Consider the following 25,167-nt stretch of genomic DNA (forward strand, 5'->3'; position numbering starts at 1 on the left):
ATGCTTCCCATTAAAGTTTTTACAGAACCTACCATAATGTTTGTATGTATCTGTTGTGAGCTTAAATATATACTTCACGTTTCCTTACCATCTTAAATGGCGTGCTTACAACTTCACCTGCTTCTGCTGATCTTCTAAAGACTGCAACCCCAGGCGCTCTGTGCTGAGTGCCGGGGTGTGCAAAACCCATGACAGCCTCCACAATCTCTACTGATTAGTAGCCAACCTCATTCTAGAGCCCCGCCAGTCCTCTTCTCTCGAGGGCTAAATGGAGGCCCCGGAAGTCAGGACCCGCGCGCCTCGCCCCGCCCCCGAGTCTGGAAGTCTACTGTCCCATCCGCCCCCGCGGGTCCGGAAGTCAGCTGGTCCCGCCCCCAGCTCCGGAAGTTGGAGGCCGGCGCGTTTTGAAGTCCTGCCGGTCCCGCCCGTCCCGCCTCCGCGCCTGCAGGTTTGTGTCTGCGGTGAGCGCCCGGGCTGTGCCACGGTTGCGGGTTGGGGGGCGCGGGGTGTGCTGAGGGGCGGCTCCGGCAGCCGAGGTCCTTCCGGGAGCGCGGTCTTGTGACCCGGCCCGGGTCGATGCCCCGGGGGGCCTGGTAGCGCTCGAGGCTAGAAGGGTGCACAGTGTGGCCGCAAGGGTCATTGGAGAGTGTCCTAAGTGGCTCGTGCAGGTGACAGGAGTGATCTCGCCCCGCGGGCGGCCGAGTCGCGTGTGGAAACAGGCGAAGCGTGTCAAAGGGAGGGAGCCGGGGATATCGCAGGATCTTGGCTTCGTTTGTGTGAACTGAATCCACTCTTTGTTGTCAGAAATTTGACAACTTTACAGAGAATACCTGAAAAGCTACCCCAAACGGGGCCCCTGGAGCCAGCATTTTGAACGTATTGCAGGGCAGAATTCTCCACGTGTGGAAGATCAGTCCCCTTTGCTGACTCGTTCATTAAGCTGGTGCTCCTGGCCGTCCAAACCCTCCGCTGGGTGCGGACTGTTGTCTCTGCAGCTGCAGGAGCTGACTTTTCGATCAGTGCCTCTCATCAAACCATGACGAGACTTTCAGTTCTCTTTTTCATAGGCCTGTACAGGGAAATGAGGGTTTTCTGGTACGTTCTGATAGGGTGCCAGAAGTTTGGAGGCTGCTGGGGGCTAACGGTTTCCAAGAGACTGAGATTTCCAGGTAGGAAGTGGACAGGTGATGATCAAGTGTTGAAGCTTTGTGAGCCAGAGCAGGGGACATGGCCCCAGTGTAACCATTATATCTGCGCAAAGAACCTTCCTTACAGAGGACATGGGTCCCTAGGGGGTTGACTTGCCTGACCACAGGACAGCAGTCAGCACAGGCTGAGTGGTTTCTGAACCTGTGTGGACCTTGTTAGTGGGCAGCTGGGCATCCTGTCCTGGAGAGGAGCTGGGTTCTTGTCTGTTAGCAGCGGCCCGAGGGCTCCAGCTGTCTCTTTGTGTCCTTCCCTAGGCGCCCTGGTCTCTTGTTGAAGGTGGTGGCAGCACATTCCAGGGATGTATATGCAGGTGGAGACACGCACCAGCTCCCGCCTCCATCTGAAGAGGGCTCCAGGCATCAGATCCTGGTCGCTGCTGGTTGGTAAGGATCTTCATATTTCTCAAGTTAAAAATCCAACTTTAAAAAAGGATGAAGATTAAACTAAAATATTCCTTGGTTCTACTACCCCAGGAAATAGCAACTATTATGTCTTTCCAGCTTTTATCCTTTTCGAGTGCTTTTACAGAGGGTCAGTCTTGTGTTTTTTCACCATTTAACATCCTTTTGTTAATAGTCTCCATGCTCCTGTGAGGTCCCTGTATTTCCTTTTTTGCTTGCTTTCATAAGGTTAGGGCCTGTGTGATGGAGACAGTAAGGAGTAAGGGTGGGGAGGCCCCTGGTCCTCTACCCTGTCAATAATCCCCATTGCCCTGCACTCCCTGGGCAGCTGCACGTTGATTGGAACTGAGGTGTGAGGGGAGGTGCTGCTGCACCTTCGGCAGCCTGGCTCTGGGCCTTCTTTCCCGGGACTCTTCCTCTTTCGTCTCGTGCGGGGTCGTGATTCTTCACCTGCAGTCTTGTCTTCATTCCACACAATGTGCTGTCAGTGGATGAGACCCACATCAGGTTCCTCTTTCTGGTTCCCCTGTCAGCTCTGGAACCTCAATGTAGACATGTGACCAGTGAATACTGTGACTAAGGTAGAACATTCTTGTAAACAGACTTCCTGGTTGTTTCCACAATTTCTGAGCCTGGCGGTTTTCTTGCCCCCTGCTCCCTGCTCTTAGCCATCCCTGGCAACGGGGGGGGGGGGGGGGGGGGCTGCTTACCTGGGTCTGTGGGTTGTGGGAGGAGGTGGTCTCTGGGCTAGTTGGTGGCCCAAAGGAAAGGGACTGGTTTTTTCCCCACAGGAATCTTGTCGATCGGCCTGGCTGCTGCCTACTACAGTGGAGGTGAGGAACGTCGTCTGCCCTGCCCCGCCCCACCCCTAGGAGCTTCCTTAGCTGATTGGAAAATAAGAGAAAAAAAGGAAACCCTGTCATTTGTAATCTGATAGGCATGATTTTGGGGATTGTCCCTGCCTCTAAATGGGGGTTCCCTGGTTGCTCAGATGGTAAAGAATCTGCCTGCAGTGTGGGAGACCTGGTTTCTATCCCTGGGTTGGGAATAGCCCCTGGAGAAGGGAATGGCTACCCACTTTTGCCTAGGAAATCCCATGGACAGAGGAGCCTAGCAGGTTACAGTAGTCCATGGGGTCATAAGGAGTTGGACATAACTGAGCAACTAACACTTTGACTTTCTGCCTCTAAATGGTTTGCAGGCGTGGTCTCACCTTCATGCGCTGGTGTGTCCCCCACAGCTTGCATTCATTTACATCAGCATTTTCATGTCATAAAATATGCAGAAAGGCACTCTCATGTCTGCCTCAGGTCTTGTGGCAGGAATAGTCTATGCTTTCAGCAGCTCCCTGGAAGTAGTCCCCCATCTCTGCTCTCACACATGGTACCATGACTGTAATCTCCAGGTGGAGAGCTGAGGGCAGAGCTGGTGGACCACATCCTGTCCTGTGTGACAGGGCCCACAGTGCTAGGTGGTCTTGGCAGGGGTAGGGTGTCCTTGGAGGCATGGGCAGTCAGCTGGGCCCTCAGGGGCCACTCCTGCCAAGAGTCTGGGAAGCAGCTGTTCTGGGAGGAGGCACCCCCTGCAGGCATGTTGACTTTTGCCCCGCTACCTGCCCATGGCTGTCTCCTGTGTTTGCTCCCCAGATAGTCTGGGCTGGAAGCTCTTCTACGTCACGGGCTGTCTGTTTGTGGCCGTGCAGAACCTGGAGGACTGGGAGGTGAGGCTGATGCAGGAAGGGTGCCCAGGCTTTGGGGCTCCTGGGTTCCCCTGCAGGGCTCGTCAAAGGAAGAAAGACTCCAGGGGCCTAATGCCCTCCACCCCGATCCTGAAATGTGAGCCCGGTAGTTTCTGGCCAGCTTGACTTGGCCTCTGGCCATTGCCTATTTGTGACCATTTGTGGGCCACAGAATCTTCTGAAGCTGCTCTACCAGAAGTTCTCCTAGAAGGGCGAGGCCACCTCCCTCACCTCCCTTTTGTCCTTCCTCATGTGTCCTTTGGGTTGCCTGGCCCCAGTATTGTTCTCTGCCCTGTTCCCTCATTTGATGACCTTATCCTCAGTGCTCACCTCTCTCAACTGTGGAGAGAAGTACCTGCTTCTTTTCACACCCGAGACCCTGGAGGGGTCTGGCTGCAGGGGTCTGGGGTTCTGACTAGGATGGGAAGGAAGAGGGCTGCCTCCTTGTGTCTGCTCTGGGGAGGGTGGGGACACAGTTGGCAAGTTAGCGTGTATTGGACTGGCCCAGAGGCCAGCAGCCAGGTGACCGCCTTGTGGCTGGCATTCTAGGAAGCCGTCTTCAACAAGAGCACCGGGAAGGTAGTGCTGAAGACATTCAGCTTGTATAGAAAGCTGCTGACTCTCTGCAGAGCAGGCCATGACCAAGGTAAGGCGTGGGGCGTGAACAGGACATGGGTTACTCTGGGGTGGACAGAAGGCACTGAGCGTCTACCTGACCTGGAAAGGGGAAGCTGGCTGCTCGGTGACCAGAGTTGTGTCCTGCTTCATGGATGCTTTGTGTCCTCAGATGTGCCTTGGCCCAAAGAAAATTGCCTGGCAACCCCCAGCTCAGTGACTGGCCACTAGAGACCAGCAAGGCATTTTCCAGCAGTTGAGGAAAATGAAGCAGAAAGCTGGGCAGTACCATGCTTAGCCAGCCCCTGACGTGTTAGACAGGTGGGCTTTTCAAGGCAATAGGCCTGCCAGATGTTCCCTCTCACTCAGACTGGGTGTTAATCGGCAGTCACAGGACGCTGTGCTGTGGTCACTTCCTATGACATCTAAGGCTGGGTCCCGGCATCCTCTGGGCCTCCGACCTGGAGTGACACGCATTCCTTCATGACAAGCAGGCTCTGATCCTCTGCACTGTGCCAGCATCCAGGCGAGAGGGGCAGGGTGGGCAGGGGACATGGCCACTGACCCGGCCCCGCCCACAGTGGTGGTCCTGCTCAGTGACATCCGGGACGTGAATGTGGAGGAGGAGAAGGTCCGGTACTTCGGGAAGGGCTATGTGGTGGTGCTTCGGTTCGCCACAGGCTTCTCCCACCCCCTCACCCAGAGTGCTGTCATGGGCCACCGCAGGTAAGCTGAGGATGGGAGATGATGGGCCAGGGCTGCCCACTATGCCCTTGCCCCCAGGCAAGTCGCCCTCATAAGGGACTGTGGCAGGGCAGAGAGGCTTCAGGAACATGGAGGAGGTGGGGCTTTGGGGGACAGGCATGGTACCACCTGCTAGGTGGTATCAGAGGTCCCTGCAGGGAGAGAGGGGAGGGGCACATCAGGGGTCCCCAGTGGCAGAGAGGCCTGGGCTAAGGTCAGGTGAGGGTGGGGACCGGGTAAGGTGTGGGGTCCTGGCGGGAACCCTGGAGGGCGATGCCTGTGAGGAGGCTGGCATGGTCTTCTGGCTCCTGCTGGGAGGCCAGGATCTTTGCCATGGTGACCCGTCCTCCCTCCTGGTGCCGGCCTGGACCAGCGATGTGGAAGCTGTTGCCAAGCTTATCACTACTTTCCTGGAGCTGCACCGCCTGGAGAGTCCTGTGGAACTGTCTCAGAGCAGCGACAGTGAGGCCGACGGCCCTGAAGACCAGAGCTGACCTCCATGGCGCCCCTCAGCAGGGTTCTGATGGGGCCCCGGCAGGACTGATGGGTCGCCTGGGAGTCTTCCTTCTCGGCTCTTGCCTGTGTCCCTGGCAGCCCCAGGGCAGGACCCTCAGCTATTCCTGCTGCTTGCTTCTGTCCTCCAAGCAAAACCATTGGGACCTTCTCTGCGGGCTGATCTGCCTCTTCCTGCAATCAGCCCGCTGGGGCAATAGCCTGGTGTGGACAGGCCAGACCTGCTAGCCATGTGGGGCTCAAGGCCTCTGAAATGGGAAGCATGCCCGGGGTCCCAGGGCACGAAGCATAGGACTGAGCTCTCTGGGTCAGGGTCTTTGCCAGGACTCAGTCCTGCGGGTTGCAACAAGGTTTTGGCAGGCAGGTGTGGGGCCTGGCTGGGTCAGCCTCTGAGGATGCTGTCTCTGCCTGTTGTTCCTATGGATCCCAGCTCTCTTCCTGCTCCCCATGTTCATCCCTTCCACTAGCCAGACGTCCTCAGTAGTCAGAAGTGAGCTGCTCACCTGTGAGCTCCTGGTGCTCAGGGTGGATGCCAAGGGGCCCATTTGATTGGTGTGCTGTTGCCATAGTGAGGCCTCTAGAACCCCAGATGGCTCATCTTGAGTCCAGCTGAGGCAGGAGACAGATGCTGGGCTCCAGGTAGACATTCACAACTGGCCTGTTGCATTTCGTGGGGCAGGAAGAAGTGGGCTTCAGGATGTATACCTACAACTAGCCTCCTGTTTGCGCTCCAGAATGGAAGTAACAACAGAAACAGGGTAAATAGCCAGTGTTTGTCTCTTTTAAACACCTTAAGGTAATAGTCATGCAAGGACAAAGGGGCAAAACCCTATTCTGAGTAAAGGATTAAGGGATGTCCACTCCTCCTTTTGGGACAAGGGAGACACTGCACATACGCAGAAAGGTTCCTTGAGGGTCAAAAGTCAGGGGATGATGCCAGGCCATAATGAGTCTTGCTCCTCCCAGAAGCCTTCAGTTGGAGATCCATCTTGGCTGAGAGGTGCATGCACACCCAAGGGAGCGTCTCAGGGTAGGTCAGTTGTGGAAAAGAAACCAGATAACTGGCTGAAGGTAAAGACTTGGAAGAATTGGCCTATATAAATGACTTAACCGCCTCTTTCCAGCGCTCCTCCTAGGAGGGACGCCCGCACCCTTTCTCTCTGGGTGTGCGTCTCTGCCTTGCTTCTCTCTTAACAAACCAGTTCTCGGTGTGCTCTTCCACTTGTTGTGCTGTCTCAATAAACTTTGTACCTGCGTTAACAGTTTTTGCCTCCTTGATAAATGCATTTTTCATCAGGGGCAAAGATCCACAGAAAACCAACTTCTAGCCTTCTAGCCCTTGCTGGTCTGATGGCCAGGATTGCTGGTTCTCATTCCAGGATATCCAGGTTCAGTTTCTGGGCAGGAAATTAAGATCTCACTTCATACCACCACTTACTGCTGCCTCGCCCAGATCACAATCAGGATTGCAGCTGGGCTCTTACAGGGAGGATAACCTCCTGCCCCTGCTCCCAGTGTAGACAGAGGTTTTCTCTTCTAGCAGCATTTAAAAACTTGCACCCATCCCTTGGAACCCATATTCCCAGCTTCTCTCAAACCCTGGTGGTTGAGCCTGTTTGTATGTGGCCAGAATGGGCCAGGCTTATGACTGCCCCTCAGCAGGGCCTGGGCAGCTGGCTGCAGCCACCCCCATGGAATCTGGGTGCCAGCCACACTGACCCTCACCTGCACTGTCGGTTTTCTTCTGCTTTCTCTGAACCCAGGTCCCTCCAAGGTACAGCACGTGCCAAGAGCATCTCTGGGGAAACCCACAAGGCTTCCACACTGGGAAAGGCCTGGTAGACCCATGGACCCAGGGTTCTGAGGCTGCCTAGGTGAGAGCAACTTCAGGGGACTCCAGAGAAATGAGGTCCTCTCCTTTCTAAGTAATGGCTGCCAACCAGACCGATGGGGACACAGTCATTTAAACATGCCAAAGTTAGGTTTCCAAATGGTTAAATCTGGAGTGCTTTTCTCTTAAAAGGTGTGACATGCCATACACTGGTTTCTGGTGTGTTCATCCCAGGGCTGGAGGAGGCTCCAGGACCAGAGGGAGAGAGTTTGGCTGACTCTGCTCCCTAGGAGCTGGGTTGGGCGAGAAGGGTCTCCGGAGAATTGTGAGGGCCCCACTGTAAGCAGCCCAGGCCAGGGTAGTAATGAAGCCTTTCAAATTTCTAGTAGCATGATTTCTGCATTCCACTCTCCTTTTTATTTCAAAAGAAAGTTCTAATGCTGATCACTGCATAGGCCCAGAAGGCCTTTTCCTTCCATATTTACTCTGTGAGTGCTGCCGGCTGGCACAGCTGTCCAGGACTCAGGAGCAGCATGTGGGGCTCGGTGCAGCTAGACAAGGGTGCGGGGCTGCTGAAGGCCTGCGCTTGGCCTCCCCACTCAGGGGTCCTGGCCCGAGTCCTGCCTGGGGCGGGCCGCCTCACCCAGGTCCTGCAGCAGAGCCTGCAGCCGCCGCAGGCTGGGGTGCACGTTCTCCTCCAGCCACTCCTCCACCGTGTCCGGGTAGAAGACGCGCTGCAGGGCAGCCTCCAGCTCCCCTGCGAGGGCGCTCCACCTGGCCAGGAGACTGAGGACCAGCGGGACAGTTAGCCTGCCCAGTGAGGGCCCTGGGGCCTAGCTCAGCCTCCAGAAACCCACAGGTCAGGACATCCTGGGCTTCAGTTTACTCATCCGTGGAACTGGGCCCTTCATACCAGCCTCATAAGGTTGTTGGGAATCAATGAGTGACTAACAGTTTGACCTCTGAAACTAGCAGGCACTTCACAACTGGCTGGCAGGGTTTTTCTTCGTGCATGAACCTGCCGTGACAGTTGAAGGCATCTTATACTCAGTGGGGACAGTCTGTGTTGGCCTCTGCTCACAGAGCTGGGGGGAGGGCCGGCTGGGACCCTGTCCCCATGGTGACACGTGCGGCCACAGCCCTAGGCAGTCTGGTCCTACCAGGAGCCCTAGACCCGGCTCAGGGTGTCTGGTGACCCTCAACCCTCTCAGGCAGGAATGTCCAAGCTTCTCTTAACACCTAAGGGCACAGCTGATTCAGTCGGGTCACCCAGGAGTCTGTGACTGTGATACCTAGTCAGCTCATCCAGAAGGCTACCAGTGCACAGTGGAGGGTGGGCGGTGCTGGGGATGGACACAGCGGGGCGGGCCGTGGGCTACCTGAGTGCCTGGGGCTGGATGTGCTCGATCATGACGGGGTGGATGAGCTTCCTCCTGCGATGGTAGGGGCTGAACCAGCCAGTCACATACCTGCAGTGGGGTGGGGGCACTGTGGCTCATAAGGCAGCCTTGGTGGTTGTAAAGTAAGACCTTTGAAAATCTGGTAGAGATTTTTAAAAGTTGTTTTCCACCTAGGAAGCTTCCTTGCAGTATTAGCTGGTCCTTGCCCTGCCAGGAGGTGGTGGGGGTCGCTCCCCTGCCTGCTCACCTGTCCCTCTCCAGCAGCGCATCCACGGAGCTGCACAGATGGAGGCTGACTTGTGTGACGAGGGCCAGGATGTTGCTGCCAGGGAAGGAGCCGGCGCCCTCACTGCACAGGGAGCCGCCGTGCTGAGGAAGGGCCCAAATGTGAGGGGAGAGGCAGGGCAGGGGGTGAGGGTGTTACCTCCTAAAACTCATTTCCTCTAGGCTCGAAATCCCAAGAAAGTTCTCCACTCTTGCTTTGACATTTTCAGCAAAGTCTCCTGAAACCAACCATAGACAGAGGTCAGAGAGGCCTCTGCAGGAGGTGGCCTGGACCCTGTGCTAGCTGGACCTCCCGACCTTTGGGCATGGGTGGTGGGCAAAACCATCAAGAAGGACCGCTGGCCAGGTCCAGCCACACACATGCTGACCTCAGGGATGGATAAGCCCAAGGCCACAACAGCCTGGTGGGAAGGTTAGAAAAGGGTAGAGTCCCAGTAACTGTCCTTCCACATCCCTGTGGCTCAGCACAATCCTAAACGTGTTCATTATTCAGTCCTCACTTTCCTCAACCACCTTGACATCTTTCTGCTCCAAAACCACATATATCATCAATTAAATTCCCACCTGGTCTCAAATGGGAGTTTACCTAACCATGGCTTCACCATCAAGCATGCCTGCGGGTTTCATCCATCTCTAGGCATCTCTGCCTGCACCTGGCTGCTCCCACGAGAACCAGAAGTGAGGGAGCTGCCCTCGCTTGGGGCCACACCTACTGGCACTGGGCATTCAGGATACTTAACCAGTGAAGACGGGCCCTTTCTTGCACCCTATCCAGGATGAGCTTTCTTGTGGGTTCACTCTGCCTGAGGGGCCTGTCCCCCTACCTTCCTGGCCTCTGTCTTGGGTTTAGGCTTGAGACCCAGGCTGTAAGACCACAGTCCAGCCAGGTGGAGGTGGCAGCAGTTAGGGGCCCCGGCACTTGGCTTCCTGGGAGAAGCAGGGGGCCATACCGTGCAGCAGCACCTGCAGGCAGACGGCCAGGGACGGGATTCCCACGGGCAGCAGCTCACACAGCACAGAGAAGTGGTCGTACCTAAGTCCGCGGGAGAGGGACTCAGCGGATGCTCAGGCATGAGCCACCGTGAGACAGGACAGGGATCGAGAAGCTTCTGCTGCTTCCAGAAGCTTCCTTGGTTTTGTGGGTATGCAGCTGGCAGTCACACTCAGATCCCACCCAGAGGGTCCTGCCTGGGCTTAATGCTCTGCAGTTGCCACCTTGAAATTCTTGGCAGTTCATCTTTGACTCAACTCTGTAAGTGAGGGCTGAGGGTCAGCCATCAGCCTCGCCTCCAGTTGCCTCCCATGGGGTCAGGGCCTCCTGCCCTTGGTGTTGGGGCCACCTGGCCTCCCCCTCAGGATGGGACCTGAGGCCAGGACTTGCCTGAGACCAGGCGTTAACCTGTAACTCTACTTTTCAGATGGTGTGAAATTCTCAATGAGCTGAGGTCTGTCTTCACGCTTCTCCCAAGTGGCTGGGGTGGTGTGAACATGCAGAGACACACATGGTGCAGACAGGGCGTGCACCAGGAAGGCCAGTGCCCCGGGGTGCTGACACCCTGAGCCTCATCCCCTCAGCAGTGTGGTGTGAGGGGCTTGACCCCAAGTGGCATGTTTTGTGTGGCTGGTCCTCCCACCCCCTCCTCAGAGTGCTGACTGCTTCCCCTTGACAGAAGGCGAAAAGAACTGAGGCCCAGACTGGATGGGCTGAGGAGGGCCATGTGTCCTGAGTGACAGGAGCCGCTCGACCCTCCTGAGGGCATCCCCGGGCCCCACATGGCCTCACCTCTGCCAGCCAGTCAGGATGATGCCCCGCAGCGTGTCCGCTGGCACACTGCCCGCCACCTGCAGCCACTGCAGGTGGTTTCTGAGGTGGTGCTCGATAGGGGTCAGGCTCTGGTTCACTCCTGTGGCCCCCTTGAAGGCGCTGGCGGCCCAGAGCCAGGAGAAGCCACTCTTCCGGTACTTCTCCACAAGGAGCGCTGGATGAGCAAGTAAGAGGTGTGAGTGGCAGGCCCTGACGAGGTGTAGCTGTGAAGCCCAAAACACACACTTGTCTGGGGGGGAAACCAAGAGGAGCCCATGACCACCGGGCTCTGTTCTGGTACTGACCTTTTCCGTGGAGGTCCAGGTCGGCCCCATAGTCCCAAAGCACAGGCTCCACCAGCTGCGGTACCCTAGACCCTGGGAGTGGAGAGAGGCCATGAGGGCAGGTCCCTTCAGCCCTCCTTTCTTGCATTAAAATGGATTTAAGTACAGACTCAGTACTGCACTAAGTGCTTATGAACGCTGCAGCCGCCAGGCCAGTCGGCTCTGGAGGTGACTGGACACTGCTGGAGTTGCTAGGGCATGCCCCAGGCCAGCGGCTCCGGTGCTCCCTTAAGGGAGGGAGCGGCACCGTGTCTGCACGCGGGGCAGGCCCAGGTGCAGCAGGAATGCACTGCTAAGTGGACTTATTTATAATGAATTAAAACCTAAGTGGCCACACATGGTAATGGCTGCAGCCAGGACACCTGGACCTTGCAGAAGCATGTGTGGCAATCTCCCCGTCTCATCCCAAAGCCTCAAGCTAGGCCTTGCTGGGCTTGGGCTTGGGGGGGCCTCTGCTTCCCTCAACCAGCCAGTGTGAACCTCAGTGGAACCCCCTACAGGGCTGGCAATGCAGGCGTGTGAGGCCAAGGGCCCTAGAAGCACTGGGCGCGCTCATGGTCTGCTGGGGGCTCCTGCTCCGCAACCCACCCCCTGCTCCCGACGGTCGGAGCCCCACACCCAGGGCCTCATGCTACCCTCCAGGTCAGGTCTCTCACAACCACACTCCTGCAAGACCTTTTGGGAAAATGGCTCTGTCATATGACAACACGTGAAAGTGGTCCTAATAAAGGGATGGTCTGGAACTAGAGCTTCAGTGCAGCTCTACAACAGGGTCTAGGTCTCTCCTGAGCAGCTGGGGGCTCGGAGCACTTGGCTTCCACCCCTCGTGGCACCAGGAAGCCCCACTGCTGAGCGTGCCCTGCACCACCACCACTACCCACCCCAACCCCCGCAACCGCCCGCCAGGGCCGCGCCCCGCTGACCTGAGAGCTGGTCCTCGGGGATGTCCCGCAGCATGTCATCCCACATCAGGGGCGTTGTGGTGGGGTACCGGGCCCGCACGTGGCTGGCCACCGCCTCCATGTGGGACAGACACAGCTCTGCTTTGCTGTTGGGCTCCTGCTGCAACCACTGTCTTGAGGTCTCACCCTCTCCAAGGTAGTAGACCTGGGAGACACGGGTGGGTTGGCCTCGGGACCACTCAGCCTCACCCACGGGTTCATGCTGTGGCCTGGGAGAAATCTCGGGGAAGCTGCCCATGGGGAGTGGGCGGTGAAGGGCACCCCTGCCTTCTGCACCAACACCCAAACTCAGCTCAAAGACTCCCTTCAGCCTGGGCACAGGAGCATCACAGGAGCCAGAAGGTAAAAATGACCAGACGTCCAGCAACACAAGATGGATAAACAGAGCGTGGCCTATCCACACGCCGGAATATCACTCAGCTGCCATGTAGATGAATGAAGCTGGAGAAGGTGCCCAGGGAGAGAAGCCCATGGATGGAGCAGCATTTCATTTATGGGGTGCTGGGGCAGGGGAATAATGCAGAGATGGAAAGGAGATATGGAGGCAGGGGTAGAGGGCGGGGGGGCGGGTGGGGAGATGAGAGGCCCTGCCCTAGGCAGGGATGAGGGCTGCACAACACTGAGAATGACTAAAAAGTTACTGGATTGTTCACTTTCAATTGCTTTCAGTGGTAAATTCTATATTACACGTATTTTTTTTTTAAAGGTTTTTTTGAAGAAGAGGATCAAACTCTGGAATAAAATGTCCACCAACCACTGTCCTTGCTCAGATGCCTGAGCTCAGATAAGCAGAGGTCTTTGGGTCACTGCTCGGTGGCTCATAATCTTCCTAAGATCCTGTGTTTCTTGAGGACAAGGGGGGGCACCCCTGGGAACTGCCTTTCTAGCCAGTGCTCCATGACCCTAAAGTGCTCCATGACCCTAAAGTGGTGTTTCCCTTCTCCCACTGTCTGAAACTGCACTGCTTCAGATGGAGAAAAGTAACCGGCTCAATCTCATGGCCACCTTGGCCCCAAGGACATGAACATGCAGTAACTGGGGGCTGCTCTGCTGTCCCGTGGGTGCCTGCACCCCACTGCACCCTACTTGGCTCAGCAGGTTTGCCCACGGGAGATCACTTGTCAGCTGGGACCATGGCCCGCACTGGGGCACATCTCCTCAGACAGCCTTTCTTTATTCCTGGAGCTGCTTTTCTATTTAAGAGAAGACCCCATGAGGTGGGAGCAGGTGACCTTGAGGTGAAGACAAGGGGCTGCTGCAGACTTAGGGGAGTCGCCTGCTGGCAAGGGGAGGCACCCACCTCATCACAGCCAACGTGGAGCCACCGGGCGCCCGGGTGCAGCTCCATCACCTGGTCGATCATGGCTCTGACCAGTGCCAGGGACTCCTCTTTGTGGGGGTTCAGGGTGTTAGGGAAATGTGCCACTTCCCGGAGGTGAGCGAGAGCCTCGTGCTTCAGCACAAACTGCAGGGAGACAACAGGAAAGCTGGCAACCCTGGGGAGAAGCCTGTGCCCGAGCTCCCTGCAGTTGGGCTCCTGCCCCTGCACCCTGTCAGCCTCGTGTCTGTTAGAGTTCCCAGGGGGGCCAGCGGGGCTGCCCTGGGCACAGGAGCCAGGGCTTTGAGCAACCTGGCTGCTTGGTCAACAGCCCCTCTCTCTTCCACCTCTAACTAGGCTGAGTGAGAAAGCAGACAAGACAGTCCCCCTTCACAGAAGAATTACATGTGGGTGGACTTCATGCTCAAGTGAAGAGGCTGGCAAACTACCCACTCCCCACTGCCCTGCCCAACACATACACAAAACAAGTACAAAGTGGAACCATTTGTCAAAAATAATTTCAGGCCTCCAGAAACCAACCAAAGGTGAACAACAAACTGGGAAATGTTTGTTCATGAACAAACAACTGCCACAACTTTAGGTAAAAACAGAGATTCTGCAGCTTCTGCCCAGGGCCCTACCCCCTGTGCCCACCAGTGGTTGGATGTGGGTAAACCCAGTCCTTGGAGACCTGTCAGTAAGAGTGGCAAACTGTTCTGAATTCTGTGGTCCTCACAGGACCACAGAGGTGACACACGTTCTCCTTCACACCAGCTGGCTGGGGCCACACACACGCACACGCACGCACACACACACGCAGGGGCCTGAGAGGGCTGGGTGGAAAGCAGAAGCCACACCAGACTGAGCAGTGGCTGAGCTCTTAGGTGTGGCACCCCAGCCCCTGGGGCACAATGTGGAGCCTTACGGGCTTGGGCACAATTACTGCCCAAACTGCGTGGAATCACCAGCTTTCAAGTCAGAAGAGTGACCCCCTAAGAACAAAAAATAAAAGCAAGAATAAAAACCCAAGAGGCATTTGTGGCCATACACATCTGGGGAGACAGATTAAATCCAGGCAATTTACAACTACCCATGGGGGAAGAAGTCAGATTCGCTATAACATATGATCTGAAATGTCCAGTTGTCAACCCAAAATTGAGACATGCAAATAACTGGAAAGTGGGATGGACACCCAAAGGAAAAACAAGTCTATAGAAACTGATGTTGAGAGGGCCTAGGTGTTAGATTTATCAGACAACAGTTCCTCAGCTATTCACAGAGCCTCTCTGTGCAGCACTGAGCTGTTCCCTGCACGTGCACCCCTGAACCCCACACCTGGGTGCGAGGTAACTTCCCTTCCTCCCACTTACCTCCATGTGCCCAAATGTCTGCACCAAGGGAATGACCTCGAGCTCATTCAGCGTGGCCAGGTGCAGGATCTCTTTGATTTCCGAAGGGCTAGAGAGACAAGGAGAAGGCAATGGCAACCCACTCCAGTACTCTTGCCTGGAAGATCCCATGGACGGAGGAGGCTGGTAGGCTGCAGTCCATGGGGTCACAAAGAGTTGGGCACGACTGAGCAACTTCACTTTCATGCATTGGAGAAGGAAATGGAAACCCACTCCAGTGTTCTTGCCTGCAGAATCCCAGGGACAGAGGAGCCTAGTGGGCTGCCGTCTATGGGGTCGAACAGAATCGGGCACGACTGAAGCGACTTAGCAGCAGCAGTAGCAGCAAGGAGACAAAGACCACCCTAAGAGGTGCAGGCTGGCTTCCATTTAGGCTCCCAATCCCCGCTTATCAGGTTCCTGGGGGATGCTACTGAGGAAACTAGTAGGGTCACTAACTCTGAAAAGTCCAGCAGGTTTAAGTTTTCAGAGAAGACTTCCGTACTACAGTTCAGGAAAATGATGCTCTGTTATGTCATCAAGTAACAGTTTACTTCTTACCAGCTATTCTGACCCAAACTCTACACGAAGCTAAAGTCATTTTACCAGAAACTGGGCCACACAAGGAATCATAGTCTAGAATGACGGTGGGAAGATAGGGCCTGAGGGTAAATTCACTGCTTGTTTCTGTACAGCCCATGACCTAAGAATGGTTTCAACATTTTAAAATTGTTGAGAACAATCAAGAGAAGAATAACATTTTGTGACCTGTAAAAACTGTATGGGAGGGCTTCCCTGATGGCTTAGCAGTAAAGAATCCACCTGTCAGTGCAGGAGACATGAGTTTGATCCCTGGGTCGGGAAGATCTCCTGGAAATGGCAACCCACTCCAGCGTTCTTGCCTGGGCAACTCCATGGACTGGAGAGCCTGGCAGGCTACAGTCCATGGGTGGCAAAGAGTCGGACACAACTGAGTGACAAAAGAACAACAATTGTATGGAATTCATCCTTCAGTGTCCACAAATAGGGTTTTATTGGGTCATAGCCATGCCCACTCATTATTATCACCTGTGGCTGCTTTTGCCCCACAAATAGTTGTAACAGAGATGAGACCGGCTGCACAGACAAATATCCATTGTCTGGCCCTTTACAGAAAAGGCTGGTGACCCCTTTAATAAAGTACCAAGACTAGGTGGAGTGACTCATCTGAGGGGGTTAGTAATCCCATCTACTGGGGCTTTCCAGGTAGCTCAGTGGTAAAGAATCTGCCTACCAATGCAGGAGATGCAAGAGACGTGGGTTCGGTCCCCAGGTTGGGAAGATCCCCTGAAGTAGGAAATTGCAACCCACTCCAGTATTCTTGCCTGGAAAACCTCCATGGACAGAGGAGCCTAGCAGATTATAGTCCATGGGATTGCAAGGAGTCAGGCATGACTGAGTACGCATGTATTTCTTTATCCATCTACAAATGGATAAAACCCTTGGAAGGAAGTCACTGTCAGCACCCCTGAGTATTCGTCCAGGTCAACATTCTGCCACTGAGATTACTGAGGATGCCATCCTGGAAGGGCCCCCGACCACTCTACTCTGAGGTGTCATTTACGAATTCATCTCAATTTCTGTGTTCGAACCATCTCTAAAGTTAATCAGTTTTATAAATGAACTGATTATATAAGGTTCTATCTTTAAATATGCCTTTTTCAAGCTTCACTGGATCCCTGGTACCTTTTTCACTTTTAAAAACAAAGGAACAGAACACGTTCGTTGTACGAAGAAACACGAACACCTCTGCCATCACACCACATTAATGCTCTGGATCACGCCTTTCCTGTTTCCCACTCACAGGCACTTGTTGGGAGTCCTGTCACACGGAGCCAAGCCACCCTCCAGAATGGTTAGGCTGCTCTACAGCCCACCAGCAGGAGGCTAGTTTTTGCTCACCCTCGTGGACACAGAGCACTATCATTTTGTTTTAAAAGCTTCTCCAATTTGGTAGCCAAAATGGCATTTCATTGTTTTATTATTATCATATACTTCTTTCTTTTGGGGGGATCAAAATGTTCTTTGTCCAATTTTCTTTTGGGCTATTTGTTATTGGTTTACACGGATACCCATAATTTTAAAGCCAAATGGGGTATGTCCATGACCAAGCTATCTGACTTTCCTGATTCTGATCCTTTCTCCTTTAATCCTCACTTTTCTGGTGAAGATCCCACTTGGGGCCTTAAAGACCCTCCCTCCTCCTCCTGCCTGGACACCTGTCAAAGTGTCCTCCATGCATTTCATCTCCACAGACAAGGCTGAAACATATCACAGCGCTTCCTCCTGGGGGATCATTTGTGGCTGTTGTTGCTCAGTCGCTAAGTCATGTCTGATTCTTTGCGACCCCATGGACTGCAGCACTCTAGGCTTCCCTGACCATCACTATCTCCTAGAGCTTGCTCAAACTCTTGTCCATTGAGTCAGTGATGTCTTCCAACCACCTCATCCTCTGTTGCCCACTTCTCCTCCTGTCCTCAATCTTTCCCAGCATCAGGGCCTTTTCCAATGTATCAGCTCTTCACATCAGGTGGCAAAAGTATTGGAGCTTTAGCTTCAGTCCTTCCAATGAATATTCAGAGTTGATTTCCTTTACGATTGACTGGTTTGATCTCTTTGCAGTCCAAAGGACTCTCAAGAGTCTTCAACACCACAGTTCAAAAGCATCAATTCTTTGGCACGCAGCCTTCCTCATGGTCCAACTCTCACATCTGTACATGACTACTGAAACATCCATAGCTTTGAATATATGGATGCTTACTTTCTTTTAAATGTTTCCAAATTCTCTTCAGTGAACGTGCTTTATTTTTATGATTAAAAACATGCATTTAACAATTCTTACCTCCCCTCCCCTCCCCTCCAGGTTGCTGCCCTGCACATCCCATTTTCTCTACAGAGGCATCGCCCTGCTTGGCAGCTCAGGTACCTGTACGCATGCTTGGCCCTCAGCAGCCTCAGGTGGCCCTCGTAGGGAAACATGTCTTCATACTCAATGAGGACGCCATTTGCACCCAGGGCACGGAACAAGGGGAAAATCTGGGGAGGAGACAGAAACGTCATGAAAAAATGACTATCTGAATGGAAAACGACACACATGCAGGTCACAGGCTCATTCTTTCAGCTGATGGACACGGATTATAGCTGATCTTTGGACTGATAATTCTCCTGGAAACTTTCCACCTGAAATGTGTACTCTGTGTTATGCCTACTAAACACAAATGTAGTGACGTGTTCACTTGACACAAGGGGCAGGGTTTCTGCTTGCTATAGAAGAGCAGCTGCCTGGTGGCTTAGCTGGGGAGGGAGGGCTGGGCAAGCAGGGTCAGACGGCACCTCATCTGGATGAGACTTGTAGCATGGGAGCCTCCTAGAACACAGGGAAGGGGCAGGCTGGGGCGATGGGAGCCTATAGGGCTGTGGAGGGTTAGTGGTGAGCGCCTGGAAGAAGCCTAGAGGAGGGAGATGGAGGAAAGAGGTTGTCCCTCTGTGCTTACGGGGTCCCTGCCCTGGTTCTCTCCCACTTCTTTGTCCACCTTTATTTCAAGAACATGGACTCCTATCCTCCAGGACTTTTAGGGCTGTATCTACTGTACACAGCCCTGAGATCTTCTTCTCGTCTGGCATCACAGGCAGGGGCGGGGGCTCCTGCATGTATTTAGAATATAAACCCACTTCCAGACAAGGGCCACTACAGGTTTTATACAATTTGTAGCACTCTCGCTGATGTTGCTGTCAAAGTTTTCTTTCCCCAGGAATATGGGAACATTCTTAAGCATGCTGGATAGAAGAAGGAAATCAGCTTCGGACCAGCAATTAGCTAGGATCATTTATAAAGTGGGTCATTGACAATTGACTGCAAATTATAAGAGGAGGCTGATTGTGGAAAGGAGTCAAACTAACCCAGGTCAGTCACTTGCACAAATGAAACATAATGCTTATGGCATTTCCATATTTTCCACAGCGTTTTTGCTCCTGGTTTCCCCTGCAGCCTTTAGCCATCTGACCACTGGGTGGCCTCTTTGGCATTTCTATTGGGGCTGGTAGGGATCCTCGGTGCTCTGGGTGGCTGACAGGCCACTAAGCTCAGTCTGAGGGAGCCACCCAGCAAATCCTCGGAAACAGGAGGAATAAGAAATTGTTGTCTGAACCTGACTCTGTCCATTAGCAGCAGCAGGGGGCTCCAGCTACACATAAACTGGGTCTTCTTTGCCTGTCTTTCACAACTATCCATTTGTCACCGTGCTTTTATCTCTTTACGTTTGACTTTTCTTTTCTGCCATTGCTTTCTCAATACTGGTTCCCATGGTGTCTATTTGCTTTTGTCCTTTTTCTAGTTTAGTCTCTATTTCTGTTTTTTTTTCTTACAATTCATTCCTGAGTCTGGAGGCAATCTTTTCACAATCTACTTTTGTCTGGCTGTCGCTTTCTGTGCTTTTTAAAATATTTATTTGGCTACCGTGGGTTCTAAGAGCAGTATGGGGGATCTTCGATGCTCACTGCAGCACGCGGGGTCATTAGTTACAGCATGTGGGCCTGGGCGTTTCTAACTCATGCTGTTCTTCCATAGCTTCTATCACTTTCTTAGTATCTCTGATCTTGTTTTGAAATATTACAGAACTGTGTCATCTGCTTTGTGGTCACATGGTGCTGGTGCGCCTTCACTGTTACTCAGATCATCGTCCTCTATTTTCTGGCAATGTTTCTCTATGGCACCACCACACTCCTTTCCTAGTGCTCATTTTACAGTGAGATGTGTTTTCTTGTATTTTGGAGAGCAGGTTCTTATGTTTGGGATGGAGCTGGGCCAGCCCCGGGCTCCCTCTGCAGCTGTTACATAAAGGATTAGCAGTTATGGACTTTGTGCAGCTACTTCCATAGCACTCAGTCTTCACTCCCTCTGGATCCTGTTCCTCCAGTATTTGAAACTTCTCTCTTCTTTACCTCGACGTTACTCCCCAATTCCAGATGGAGTCTTTTCCCAACATTGCGTTCTGAGTGTGGGGTTCTGTCCTTCTGGAAGAAGTTTCTGGAAAGTATTTTGGAATGCCTTGAGGTCTTGAGCACTCATCCTCAATCTGGAGCCAGTGACATCTCATCCAGTTTCTGACTTACCTTTATTTGTTGGGCTATTTTGTGGGTTCCCTGGTCTTGAAGTCATCTGAATTCTTTTTTTTTTTTTTTTAATATTTATTTTTATTTATCTGGCTGCACTAGGTCTTAGTTGCAACACGTGAGATCTTTGATCTTCACTGTGGCATGCAGACTCTTATTTGCATCATGTGGGATCTAGTTTCCTGACTGGGGATCGCACTTGGGCCCCCCCGTATTGGGGGCTTGGAGTCTTAGCCACTGAACCACCAGGGAAGATCCTAAATTCTTTTTTCTCTTTCCTCTACCATCCCCTGCCCAGCTGCTAACCCCACAGGAGTGTTGAGCTGTCTGTCCGTGGTTTGGCCCCACCCCTTGCATTTTGGCGTTCACAGGGAAACCCTGATAACTTACATTTGTTTTAGAGTACATGCTTTTCCTGTGGCTGCCATAACAAGCCATCACAAACCGGGGGGCTTGAAATAGTAAGAATGTATTCTCTCACAGCTTGGGAGGATGAAGCCCAAAATCTAGGTGTCAGCAGGGCCGTGCTCCCTCCCAGGCTGTAAGGGGCAGCCTCCCTGTCTCTTCCGGATTCTGCGAGTTTCTGGCATCCTTAGCCCTCCTGGGCATGCAGATGCATTGACTGTAGTCTCTGCCTCTGTCCTCATGTCATCTTCCCTCTGTGTCTATTGTCCCCTCTCCTTATACAAACACCACTTATTGGATTAGAGCTCACCCTGTTCCCATATGACCTCATCTAATGTCAGAGACATCTGCAAAGACCCTATCTTTAAATCACAGGTCATATTAACAGGTCTGCTGGGTTAGGATTTAAATATATCTTTTTAGGAGACAAGATTTGGTTCACAACAGAGGTTGTGGGGTTTTGTCTTTTCTCTTTTTCTTTTTGCTATCCTGGTTGCTATCTGCTTTGTGAGGGGATATGGGGGAAATTAAAGATCTATGCTGCTGCCACCACGCCTCAACTCAGAACCCATGGTTGTGTTCCAAGAATGTGTCTACAGAACACTGTTCACAGCTTCATAACCAAACCTGAGGCAAAGTGATTCTCTAAAGAAGAAAGGGAGCTCTTACCTCCGAGAGGTAGCAGACCTTTGGCGGGGCTCCTTTCAGGTCCAGATGAACTAGTCGCATCTTAAATGGTGAGGAACCTGACATCTCACTATTTTTTGAGGTCATGTAACTAAAAAGTCTCTTTTCTGGGCACTTCTTCCTAGTGAAGAAATTAATGGTTACGTCCTTCCAATGTCTGTTTCAATCCTGCTGTGAACTAGGAGGAAACTCATTTCACCAACATGAAATGTATCAAGATGTCTGTCTCCACGTTCAAATACAAGGACCCTTGTCATACAGCACTGGTTTCCTTATAAGATGGCTATAATATACAATAATACAAATGACTGCAAAATAATTTCCTGTTTTAAAGACTGTCTTATCCTATATATACTATGCCAGTGAAAACAGGCAAATATCTCTTAAACATTTTTCAGGCCCCACAATATGATGCTTCTGTAGAAAACTGATCCTCAATTTTATTCTACTTTAAACAGTATTAAAAACAGTATTAAACAACAATTGAGTATTAAACTCAATTTTTAGAGTTTGAGTCAGCTTGGTTGCAGGGAGGGAGAAACTGTAAAAATTTATCCTAGGTCAGAGAAAACTGTCTAGGATTTAAAATAGGCCATTGATAATTTAAAAACAAGTAACTCACAAGTTTATCAGTGCTGACTAGTTTATGTTAAACTAGAGGAGGTATCTGGATGAAGCATAAAACACATAGAATTAGACAGGAAAAGGAAAGAAAATCTCTGTATATTGATCATATATTCAGCTCCACAATTCAAACTACTCATTCTGTGCAAGGATTCATAAATCCCTGACCTTAGGGACTTTATAATATAGCAGAGAAAATAACATTATGCACATAGAAATCAATCAGTTTGATTGAAAAAAATAAATTATATTCAAAACAATCTCAATGACAAAGTTCTTAAGGCAATTACCTAAATTGCTATCTGAGAAGTGGATGAGTTAAGAAAAAGCATTTTGAAAAACTGGAATGTTTCAAAGCCGAGTTGCTTTACATTTTGAAAAAATAATAAAAAAGAAAACTCTAACAACCCCCTCCCCCACTATAACCCAAATGTATTTTCCAGAGAATAGAGTTAAAAGAAAAATTTTTGAGCTGAGAAGTCTGTATTAGTCCTGGGTGTGCTTCCTTGTGTTTAGAGAGAAATCTTACTTTTCTATAGCCCTAACAGCAGGAATGAACACCAACATCTTACCTGATTCAGACACATTCAGAGTTGTTTACCAAAGTAAGTTGCTGCAAAATCTAAACGGAAAGGATACAGAGAAGTCAGTATTCCCTCTTGCAAGTGTGTAGTTCTTTGATTCCCTCCTGCAGGTCTATATATATATGATTATTTCCGACTTGGGCGAATTGTCACTATTGTTATCAGACAACCTGGTAGGTAGATCTGCAATTGTCCCAGTCTCTCGGGCTTCTAGGTAAGTTGCCAGGCAATGGCATCTGATTTCCCCAGTTTGGGGACTGTTGGGCAGATCACTTTTCTTATTCAATGAGTCCAGATTTTTTTCCCCCCTCTGTATCAATGAATTACTCACCTTCATCAGACTTAATCCTTATGAATGAATCTCACTGCTAATTCCACTCATTCAGAATCTTAGGTATCTTGACAGAACTGGTTAAGATCTTACTTCTTGCCCACTGGACGGGAAATTGAATGTTGTAAACTAAACAGCAGGCCTCACAGATACAAAGCACCAACAGGACCCAGGGCCCTCAGGTGTGGCATGGGCCCAGCGAGAGGAGCGTTGGAAATCCCACAGGAGAGGGTGCGGAGACCCTGGGAGGAGGGCTTGGACACCGCGGGGAGAAGGCTTCCAGACTCTAGGAGGAGTTGGAGACCCCGGTAGAGCACGCACGGCGGGGCAAGGACACGCTTCAGTAGAAGGTTCGGAGGCTTGTCAGGTTCCGCGGAGGTCAGGGGAGGCGGGGTACGGCCAAGGCAGGTGCGCCACGGGGAGCAAACCAGGTCGCGCTCGGGTCCCCGCCCTGCCCCGCTCGGCGCTCGACCTCCGATTGCTCAGGCCTGGTCACCAGCCCGGAGGTTGAAGGCTGAGGGTGTCGCTTCGCGTGCCCGGCTGCGCCGGCCTCGCGCTACCTCTCGCAGCGCTCGTCCCGGGCTTGTGGCGGCTCCCGCATTCGGCCTAGCTTCGCGGCAGCGTGGCTAATGGCACCTCAGCGGAGGGGTGCTCCCAAGGCCCCGGAGGGCAGCGGGGCGGCGGAGCGCCGGCGCCAGAGCAGGTACCAGCTAGCGCCGGGAGCGCGAGAACGGTGGTATGGGCGGGGCCTGGCCGAGGGGCGGGGCCTAACAGGGGCGTGGTGCGGTGTGGCTGTGGGCATGGCCCGGTCAGAAAAAGGTGGATCTGGTGCAGGCAGGGCCTTTCCCGGAAAGGCACTGCAGTGTGGGTGTGGCCTGGCCGCGAGGGGCCTGGTTTGTGGTTGGGCGAATCGGGCGCCTAGAGGGGCGTGGTCGTCTGGGGGGCGTAGCCGGCAGAATCCCGCCCGGGCGGCGCAGGAAGGGGTTGGGCGGGGTTGGGCGGAGCTGCCGGTAGGGAAACCCTTGACCTCCGCCGTAGTGTGTACCGAGGGCTTTGTACCGAGGGCTTTGTTCCGAGACTACGCACGGGGACTGGGACTCAGAGGTCCCCATCGTCTGGTCTCCGTGTGCTTGTCTCAGGGCTGTGCACGATATGGTCCTCCGTTGGGGGACCCGATGGATGAATAAATGATCTCATCAGGTAGCCTTCGAGGGGCAGGATAAATTACTTTCTCGTCGTGCTTGCCCCATGGGCCATGGACCTTGCTTCAAATCCACTTCTGTTTTGGCAAGATTCTCAGTGTGCATTTGGGCCAGCTTACCCTGAACAGGGGTGCTTATTTTGAGGATACCTCAGGGAAGTATTGCTTCCAAATCTGGCCCAGGAGGCTGTTTTTTCCCCTCTTGTCTCTACCTCCCTCTCCGTCCCTTTCTGTCTCAGCACCCCGGGGTGTCCCAGGCGAGGGTGTCAACAGCTTTGTGCCCACAGTAGGATTTCAGCCCCTGCTGCTGAGATGGGCTGGCAGTCTCCCTGCCCTATTGGGGAAGAGAAATTTTGGCCCCACTGGAGTTAGGGGCCCACCCTTGTCTAGTTAGAGGAGACCAGGTGGGCTAGAGGCTAGACAGCAGTTCTAGGGGTGAGGATGGGGGTCTTTGTGACCTGGGTATCTATGCTCCCTGTTTAAAATGAGCATGTATTCACCCAATATGGTCTGACTCAGCTGTGCCCACCTTGAGACTTATTTAATCGGAATTTGTGTGTTAGAAAGTAAAAGTGTGAAAGTGTTAGTCGCTCAGTCATCTCCGACTCTTTGCAACCCCATGTACTGTACCCTCCAGGCTTTTCTGTCCATGGAATTCACCAGGCAAGAACACTGGAGTGGGTAGCCATCCCTTCTCCAGGGGATCTTCCCAACCCAGGGATCAAACCCTGGTCTCCTCCATTGCAGGCGGATTCTTTACCCTCTGAGCCAGCAGGAAAGCCTGTGTGATTTTATATATATAGCAATTTGAAATGTGGAGGGATATATAAAAATAGAAGGCAAACTCCCTGCTTTTCAGGAATTAATCATATACTTGAAGACACGAGGTGCACCTCCTAGAAGAATGTCTGGATCGCTTTTCTTATTTCTGCCAGTCCTTCAAGCCCTACGCATTTTTCTCAAGAGTACACGACTGCTCAGTTACACATATGAGAAAACACATACACATGTACACAGACACACATGTGAGTGGGTATACACCATCCAGACACATAGATACACGTGTGCATGCACACACACACACACACACATGCCTGCAAATTCTGCATAGGCAGTGTGAATCCCGGTGGTACAGAAAGTGTCTTAGTGTTGAATCATTTCTGTTGTGCTTGCAATCCCTTCCTGGCTGGCTGGTGGTTTCAGTGAAATGAGTTTGGTTCATGTTTACCTTAGTTCACCCTGGTAGCTCAGCTGGTAAAGAATCCGCCTGCAATGTGGGAGACTTGCATTCGATCCCTGTGTTGGGAAAATCCCCTGGAGAAGGGAAAGGCTACTCGCTCCAGTATTGTGGCCTGGAGAATTCCATGGACTGTATAGTCCATGGGGTCGAAAGAGATGGACACGACTGAGCGACTTTCACTACCTTAGTTCACTTTGTGTGTGAGTGTGTACCCTAGGGCCAATGCATGGGGTTGTGTCAGTCATTTTTGGATGCAGGCAATGTGACTGATGTCACAGGCTCTGTCAGGATCTCCCAGATGGTTCTCCACGGACATGGCCAGGCTGGGAGGGACCGCGACTGGCAGTTCGTCTTGTCCTCAGGGGCATAGTCAGCCCTGTCTGGTCATATGG

The 25,167-nt window shown here is 52.6% G+C and overlaps 3 protein-coding genes across 7 annotated transcripts in view; 2 read left to right on the forward strand and 1 right to left on the reverse strand.

The window, feature by feature from the left end:
* C19H17orf62 (chromosome 19 C17orf62 homolog) lies at window positions 1–6,482 on the forward strand. Of its 3 annotated transcripts, none has more exons than XM_005694032.2 (7): window positions 1–461; window positions 1,464–1,592; window positions 2,402–2,443; window positions 3,257–3,330; window positions 3,898–3,994; window positions 4,545–4,689; window positions 5,081–6,482. In XM_005694032.2, exons 2-7 carry the CDS (start codon window positions 1,508–1,510, stop codon window positions 5,199–5,201), a joined length of 564 nt encoding a protein of 187 aa, XP_005694089.1. In that variant the 5' UTR covers window positions 1–461; window positions 1,464–1,507; the 3' UTR covers window positions 5,202–6,482. The 3 variants fall into 3 exon arrangements, with proteins under 3 accessions (XP_005694089.1, XP_017920891.1, XP_017920892.1); XM_018065402.1 differs by having other exon boundaries at window positions 1–448; XM_018065403.1 differs by having other exon boundaries at window positions 1–448; window positions 5,026–5,197.
* Window positions 5,980–23,156, reverse strand: HEXDC (hexosaminidase D). 3 transcript variants are annotated; one of them, XM_018065400.1, is made up of 14 exons: window positions 22,335–22,451; window positions 21,992–22,041; window positions 20,778–20,916; window positions 17,518–17,627; window positions 14,535–14,622; window positions 13,147–13,311; window positions 11,808–11,991; window positions 10,846–10,917; window positions 10,520–10,715; window positions 9,687–9,769; window positions 8,876–8,954; window positions 8,699–8,800; window positions 8,431–8,520; window positions 5,980–6,617 (listed from the first exon to the last, which is right to left on the reverse strand). In XM_018065400.1, exons 3-14 carry the CDS (start codon window positions 20,880–20,882, stop codon window positions 6,611–6,613), a joined length of 1,281 nt encoding a protein of 426 aa, XP_017920889.1. In that variant the 5' UTR covers window positions 20,883–20,916; window positions 21,992–22,041; window positions 22,335–22,451; the 3' UTR covers window positions 5,980–6,610. The 3 variants fall into 3 exon arrangements, with proteins under 3 accessions (XP_017920889.1, XP_005694430.3, XP_013827808.2); XM_005694373.3 differs by lacking the exon at window positions 5,980–6,617 and adding an exon at window positions 7,199–7,837 and having other exon boundaries at window positions 22,335–23,156; XM_013972354.2 differs by lacking the exons at window positions 5,980–6,617; window positions 8,699–8,800 and adding an exon at window positions 7,199–7,837.
* OGFOD3 (2-oxoglutarate and iron dependent oxygenase domain containing 3) overlaps window positions 22,854–25,167 on the forward strand; it is a 14,705-nt gene continuing 12,391 nt past the window's right edge. The window contains exon 1 of the mRNA XM_018065401.1: window positions 22,854–23,037. Within this exon, the coding sequence (XP_017920890.1) occupies window positions 22,964–23,037 (74 nt within the window). The 5' untranslated portion in view covers window positions 22,854–22,963. The remainder of the gene's footprint in view (window positions 23,038–25,167) is intronic.

This window comes from Capra hircus, chromosome 19 (genome assembly GCF_001704415.2).
Source record: "Capra hircus breed San Clemente chromosome 19, ASM170441v1, whole genome shotgun sequence".
Taxonomy (NCBI): domain Eukaryota; kingdom Metazoa; phylum Chordata; class Mammalia; order Artiodactyla; family Bovidae; genus Capra; species Capra hircus.